This window comes from Raphanus sativus, chromosome 7 (assembly GCF_000801105.2).
Source record: "Raphanus sativus cultivar WK10039 chromosome 7, ASM80110v3, whole genome shotgun sequence".
NCBI lineage: Eukaryota > Viridiplantae > Streptophyta > Magnoliopsida > Brassicales > Brassicaceae > Raphanus > Raphanus sativus.
Window position 1 is genome coordinate 20,253,253 of NC_079517.1, and position 7,865 is coordinate 20,261,117.

At 31.8% G+C, this 7,865-nt stretch overlaps 1 protein-coding gene across 1 annotated transcript; it reads right to left on the reverse strand.

Moving 5' to 3' along the window:
* Positions 1 to 5,544: 5,544 nt before the first annotated feature.
* On the reverse strand, positions 5,545 to 7,348 carry LOC108815679 (uncharacterized). The gene is made up of 8 exons (XM_018588206.1): positions 7,228 to 7,348; positions 7,053 to 7,152; positions 6,881 to 6,956; positions 6,691 to 6,775; positions 6,535 to 6,601; positions 5,984 to 6,107; positions 5,692 to 5,892; positions 5,545 to 5,610 (listed from the first exon to the last, which is right to left on the reverse strand). The coding sequence occupies exons 1-8, from the start codon at positions 7,346 to 7,348 to the stop codon at positions 5,545 to 5,547; spliced, it is 840 nt and encodes a 279-aa protein (XP_018443708.1).
* Positions 7,349 to 7,865: the final 517 nt, after the last annotated feature.

The window sequence follows — 7,865 nt, forward strand, 5'->3', positions numbered from 1 at the left end:
TTGGATCCCTATATTATAGATCTAAACCATATTGTACTCTTTATTATTTTCTTATACATTTTTTAAAAAATCATAATTTATAAATCAATAATAATAGCATATGGTTATTGTGCTCAATCAAATGTTCTATAATCGATTTATTATGAAGGAAATATCACAAAATTATGTATAATAAAAAATAAAATAAAATATATCATTAGTAAGAATTAAGAATATAGGACTATCATTCTCAAAAATTACACATGAAATCAGTCACATAATTATCCTTCCATATTAATCTTCATCATCAATAACAAACACATCTAAATTTGCTATATAGATATTTTCCGATCTTAAATTCTTAATATCTAACACAATCACGCCAAAGATCAAAATTACTTCCTCTACACGTTTATATTTCTAAAAAGATCTATATTTTCTACCACTATTTTCATATCTTTTAAACCTAATCGACTACAACCCTCTCCTATTATAAATACACACTACCTCCAAACCTTATAACCATAAAGTCTATCGAATAAAAACTCAGTAAAGTAACGATTTCAATATCATGGTTAACAATATGCAGATGACCTTCTTGAAAGACATCAAACCTCGCAGGACTGATTGGCGTTTGCAAGGCAAAGTTCTTCACTCATGGAGGCAATGGAATAAAATAGCTGGTGACTCATTAGAATTAATCATTTCTGATGCAAATGTAAGTCTATTGTTGTTTATCGATTTTAGGTTATTTAGCTTTGTTTTTTTCTATATTTTAAAGATCATACACTAACATATTATTTCGATATATTATATTTTTTAAGGGTACCAAAATACAAACATCGTGTAAAAAGGCTTACATGGATGATTTGGCTAGCAAGGTTCCTGATGGAGAGTGGATTAAAATTTATAACTTTATTATGACTGCTGCTCCACGTACCTTTCGAACAAAAAACAATTCCAAAAAATGAATTTTATTCAAAACACCGACATATCTGAGTCAACTCTCAAGATTGAAGACATTTTTCTGGATTTGGTTGACTTAGAAACCATATTAAATCGCACACCTGATACAAACATCTTGATTGGTATGTGTTTATTGATGTACTTTTAGTTATTTTAATAGTATAGATATAATCTATTAACATAAGCTATTTTTTCAGATGTTATTGGACAGGTCTTCGAATTGGGTGAACTTGAGACAGTTCATTGTACTGGAGGAAAATAAAAGAAAAAGTTGGAGTTCACACTGAGAGACACTTCATAAGTCTATTACAGATTTAGATGTTATTTTTTTAACAATTTTTTAACGCAACTTTATATTTCGTGTGTTATTATTATGTTTACAAGTGATCTAAGGTTGCCTTGCTGCCTTTGGAGAAAATATGTTGAGAATGTTTACACAGCTTGCCAAGAAGCTGAAGATGGGTTTGTTGTATGCCTTCTAAGATTTGTTAAGATTGGTCATTTTAGAGGTATTTATAGACTTACGAAATATATATCTTAATGAATACATATTGTATGGCCACATTGTTATTTATATCTTAAACTTATCTAATCATGTTATTTTTTCTATGTTAGGTGAAGTCCAAATCTCAAATGCATATGATTAAAGTCAAATCCTCGTAAATCGTGACATTGCAGAAGCAGAAGCATTTACACAAATGTAAGTTTAAGATATTAATCAATGGTTTAAAATAATTTTATCCCATAACGAAATTGTATAAATGCTTCTAAAACTTTTCTTTTATTTAGTGACTCTGCTGACAGTCAATCCATAACTATCTCCGAGTCAGGAGATAACAAGCTTGAGAAAAAAATTGTCAGCAACAAGTGGATGCAACACCAACTGAAAAATCTAGCAGAGTTGTTTGAATCTACTCAAGTAAGTTACATTGATATCTACAGATCGATATATAGTGATATCTCGCAGCTAATTTGTGTTTTATGTTTTAAAGATTGAACCATGCAGAGTTGTTGCAACTATATGTGACATTGATACCGATTGGGGTTGGTATTTTTTTGGTTGCGTCGATTGCAACAAGAAGGTTGTTCAAGAGTAAAAAACTGTCAAGAGAGTGAATGGAAAAGATGTTTCTAAATTATGTTTGGTGGTGTGAAATATGCAAAAATTGGTTTATTCTGTAAAACCCCAGTAAGTTTATATCCATGGTTATTATTATTGACTCTTGAAATTTGTTTAACCATACTGGATGAACCTGATTTGATTTGATTTTTGTTTACAGATTTAAAATTCATTTGATGGTTAAAGATGACACGGGTGCATTATCTTTTATGTTGTTGTATTCAATTGCTAAAGGGATTGTTCCTCAATCTGCTGAATACCTACTGAATGGTTCATTAGATGAAGTAAGAAGATTACTTTGTTATATTTGTTTGTGTCATTAAACAAGTTTATTATTTCTGCCTATATAAACATGTCTGATTTTTGATTGTACAGCTTGAAGAAGATGCTGAGTTTCCTGATGCAATTACATCTTTGATCGGTCAAACATTTATGTTTGGAGTTTACATTGAAAAGGACAATGCTACTGCTGAAGGTGTATGCTACAAATTTGGTAAGGTTTGGAAAGATATAAATTTACTAAAGATTGGTGAAAACTCAGAATCCGGTTCTGCTCATACACCTTATGAGGCTCAGGTCAGACATATTTATGACCCTATATTTTTGACTATTAAGTGTCTATGTTCTAGTTTTATTATTATAACACTTCTGATTTAGGTGCCGCTTTTGATGCATGACAATGAAGCTAATGAGACTGCTACTACACCTTCTTCCAAACGTAAGAACGACCCGATGTACACGGAGCGTGATAAGACATCTACTTCAAAAAAGCCATGCACTAAAATGATTAAGAAGGAGAAGAAGTGATGGATCAGTAGAAGTTGTCGGTGTTTTTCAAGTTTCTGTTATTTTTTAATAATATTGCAAGTGTTCCTTTTGGTTTCCATATTGTTTTTGTTGAGTTTTGGATTTTTTAAAATAAGAGTTTTTCTTTCATGAATTATATTTTTACATGTTCCTAAAGACAACCTATTAATGAGTCCAAACGCCAACAAAAGAATTTTAAAGAAGAAGGGCATTTGATTAGCGGTTAACATTGTTGTGAAGGATATAGACCACAATATCGACATAGCTTAACAGAGTTAACATATAAAGGATAAAGTATGCTTCTCAAATATATAGTTTTATAATATGTTGTGAAGAAAATTTTGAAGTTTTGTACATATCCACTTTATCTCACAAGTACCACAGCTTTGTCACATATTATATTCCAAATATTGTGACATAAAGTTGACAAAACAATGACACAAAGAGGACTGAGAATTGTCTTTATCAAGAAGCATGCAAAAATTTATTTGTTGTATTATCAAGAACTATGCAAGACCTCGTGAATTGCCTAAGTTTTTTTCCTATCATTTATGTCTCTACCTTTAACACCATCTACTTTATGTCACCATATTTTCTTTGCTCTTATAAACCAAATCCGACTTACATTTCCTCCATTTTCAAACTCTACTCAAAGAGTGTTTCTAGCAAAAAAAAGAAGCTCAAACTAAATGATCCCCAACTCGTCGTTCCTCTACTTTTACATTCTACTCAACAAAGCCACACATAGAGATGGAATCAGATTCGAGGGTGAACAATTACAATATGAACAACTCCGGTGATATTTAAAACTACGACGATTACTCTAACGAGGATCCCGCTACCTATTTTAGAAACGTAAGCCTCCGATTTTTTTCTGCTAATCCGGTAGAAATGCTCACTGAGCATGCTAAGTTCAAGGACCTATGCTTGGAGCATGGAAACCTGGAGGCCCACTATATCGAAGGAATCATTCAATACTTTATCCACGAAGACAACCACAAAGGCTTACGTCATTTACGGCAATCTTCCATTGGGAACAATGACAACGGGTAAAAATATTATTTATAATATTTTTGAATTTTATTTTATATAATTAGATATCAGTTTTGTCACATATTATATTCCAAATATTGTGACATAAAGTTGATAAAACAATGACACAAACAAGACTGAGAATTTTCTTTATCAAGAAGCATGCAAAAAATTATTTGTTGTATTATCAAGAACCTTGCAAGACCTCGTGAATTGCCTAAGTCTTTTTCCTGTCATTTATGTCTCTATCTTTAACACCATCTACTTTATGTCAAAAAGACTCAGTGTGAAAAAGACTTAGGCAATTCACGAGGTCTTGCATGGTTCTTGATAATACAACAAATAAATTTTTGCATGCTTCTTGATAAAGACAATTCTCAGTCCTGTTTGTGTCATTGTTTTGTCAACTTTATGTCACAATATTTGGAATATAATATGTGACAAAACTGTTATCTAATTATATAAAATAAAATTCAAAATATTATAAAGAATATTTTGACCCGTTGTCATTGTTCCCAATGGACGATTGCCTTAAATGACGTAAGCCTTTGTGTTTGTCTTCGTGGATAAAGTATTGAATGATTCCTTCGATATAGTGGGCCTCCGGGTTTCCATGCTCCAAGCATATGTCCTTGAACTTAGCATGCTCAGTGAGCATTTCTACCGGATTAGCAGCAAAAAATCGGAGGCTTACATTTCTAAAATAGGTAGCGGGATCCTCGTTAGAGTAATCATCGTAGTTTGAGGTATCACCGGAGTTGTTCATGTTGTAATTGTTCACACTCGAATCTGATTCCATATCTATGTGTGGCTTTGTTGAGTAGAATGTAAAAGTAGAGGAAGGAAGAGCTGGGGATCATTTAGTTTGAGCTTCTTTTTTTTTTTTTTGCTAGAAACACTCTTTGAGTAGAGTTTGAAAATGGAGGAAATGTAAGTCGGATTTGGTTTATAAGAGCAAAGAAAATATGGTGACATAAAGTAGATGGTGTTAAAGATAGAGACATAAATGACAGGAAAAAGACTTAGGCAATTCACGAGGTTTTGCATGGTTCTTGATAATACAACAAATAAATTTTTGCATGCTTCTTGATAAAGACAATTTTTGGTCATGTTTGTGTTATTGTTTTGTCAACTTTATGTCACAATATTTAGAATATAATATGTGACAAAACTGTGGTACTTGTGACATAAAGTGGATATGTACAAAACTTCAAAATTTCCTTCACAACATATTATAAAACTATATATTTGAGAAGCATACTTTATCCTTTATATGTTAACTCTGTTAAGCTATGTCGATATTGTGGTCTATATCCTTCACAGCAATGTTAACCGCTAATCAAATGCCCTTCTTCATTAAAATTCTTTTGTTGGGGTTTGGACTCATTAATAGGTTGTCTTTAGGAACATGTAAGAATATAATTCATGAATGAAAATCTCTTATTTTAAAAAATCCAAAACTCAACAAAAATAATATGGAAACCAAAAGGAACACTTGCAATATTATTAAAAAATAACAGAAACTTGAAAAACATTGACAACTTCTACTGATCCATCACTTCTTCTCCTTCTTAATCATTCTAGTGCATGGCTTTTTTGAAGTAGATGTCTTATCACGCTCCGTGTACATCGGGTCATTCTTACGTTTTGGAAGAAGGTGTAGTAGCAGTCACATTAGCTTCATTGTCATGCAGCAAAAGCGGCACCTAAATCAAAAGTGTTATAATAATATAAGTAGAACATAGACACTTAATAGTCAAAAATATAGGGTCATAAATATGTCTGACCTGAGCCTCATAAGGTGTATGAGTAGAACCAGATTCTGAGTTTTCACCAATCTTTAGTAAATTTAGATCTTTCCAAACCTTACCAACTTTGTAGCATACACCTTCAGCAGTAGCATTGTCCTTTTCAATGTAAACTCCAAACATAAATGTTTGACCGATCAAAGATGTAATTGCATCAGGAAACTCAGCATCTTCTTCAAGCTGTACGATCAAAAATCAGACATGTTAATATAGGCAGAAATTATAAACTTGTTTAACGACACAAACAAATATAATAAAGTAATCTTCTTACTTCATCTAATGAACCATTCAGTAGGTATTCAGCAGATTGAGGAACAATCCCTTTAGCAATTGAATCCAACAACATAAAAGATGATGCACCAGTGTCATCTTTAACCATCAAATGAATTTTAAATCTGTAAACCAAAAATCAAATCAAATCAGGTTCATCCAGTATGATTAAGAAAATTTCAAGAGTCAATAATAATAAGCATGGATATAAACTTACCAGGGTTTTACAGAATAAACCAATTTTTTTGTATATTTCACACCACCAAACATAATTCAGAACATCTTTTCCATTCACTGTCTTGACAGATTTTGACTCTTGAAAAACCTTCTTGTTGCAATCGACGCAACCAAAAAAAATACCAACCCCGATCGGTATCAATGTCACATATAGTTGCAACAACTCTGCATGGTTCAATCTTTAAAACATAAAACACAAATTAGCTGCGAGATATCACTATATATCGATCTGTAGATATCAATGTAACTTACCTGAGTAGATTCAAACAACTCTGCTAGATTTTTCAGTTGGTGTTGCATCCACTTGTTGCTGACAATTTTTTCTCAAGCTTGTTATCTCCTGACTCGGAGATAGTTATGGATTGACTTGTCAGCAGAGTCACTAAATAAAAGAAAAGTTTTAGAAGCATTTATACAATTTCGTTATGGGATAAAATTATTCTAAACCATTGATTAATATCTTAAACTTACATTTGTTTAAATGCTTCTGCTTCTGCAATGTCAGGATTGACGAAGATATGACTTTAATCATAAGCATTTGAGATTTAGACTTCACCTACCATAGAAAAAATAACGTGATTAGATAAGTTTAAGATATATATTTTGTAAGTCTATAGATACCTCTAAAATGACCAATCTTAATGAATCTTAGAAGGCATACAACAAAGTCATCTTCAGCTTCTTGGCAAGCTGTGTAAACATTCTCAGCATATTTTCCCCAAAGGCAGCAAGGCAACCTTAAATCACTTGTAAACATAATAATAACACACGAAATATAAAATTGAGTTAAAAAGTTGTTAAAAAAATAACACCTAAATCTGTAATAGACTTACGAAGTGTCTCTCAGTGTGAACTCCAACTTTTTCTTTTCTTTTCCTCCAGTACAATGAACTGTCTCAAGTTCACCCAATTCGAAGACTTGTCCAATAACATCTGAAAAAATAGCTTATGTTAATAGATTATATCTATACTATTAAAATAACTAAAGGTACATCAATAAACACATACCAATCAAGATGTTTGTATCAGGTGTGCGATTTAATACGGTTTCGAAGTCAACCAAATCCAGAAAAATGTCTTCAATCTTGAGAGTTGACTCAGATATGTCGGTGTTGTGAATAAAATTCATTTTTTGGAATTGGTTTTTGTTCGAAAGGTATGTGGATCAGCAGACATAATAAAGTTATCAATGTTAATCCCTCTCCAACAGGAACCTTCCTAGCCAAATCATCCATGTAAGCCTTTTTACATGATGCTTGTATTTTGGTACCCTTAAAAAATATAATATATCGAAAAAATATGTTAGTGTATGATCTTTAAAATATATAAAAAAACAAAGCTAAATAACTTAAAATCGATAAACAACAATAGACTTACATTTGCATCAGAAAGGATTAATTCTAATGAGTCACCAGTTATTTTATTCCATTGCCTCCATGAGTGAAGAACTTTGACTTGCACACGCCAATCAGTCTTGCGAGGTTTGATGTCTTTCAAGAAGGTCATCTCCATATTGTTAACCATTATATTGAAATCGTTACTTTACTGAGTTTTTATTCGATAGACTTGATGGTTATAAGGTTTGGAGGTAGTGTGTATTTATAATAGGAGAGGGTTGTAGTCGATTAGGTTTAAAAAGATATGAA

What these genes read in the sequence shown, in the direction of transcription:
- LOC108815679 (XM_018588206.1), bottom strand. Translation starts at nt 7,348, where the DNA reads ATGAATTTTATTCACAACACCGACATATCTGAGTCAACTCTCAAGATT. An exon ending in TTCACACTGAGAGACACTTC is followed by an intron (nt 6,957 to 7,052) that starts GTAAGTCTATTA and finishes AAGTGATTTAAG; the next exon opens with GTTGCCTTGCTGCCTTTGGG. An exon ending in TGAATGGTTCATTAGATGAA is followed by an intron (nt 5,893 to 5,983) that starts GTAAGAAGATTA and finishes TTGATCGTACAG; the next exon opens with CTTGAAGAAGATGCTGAGTT.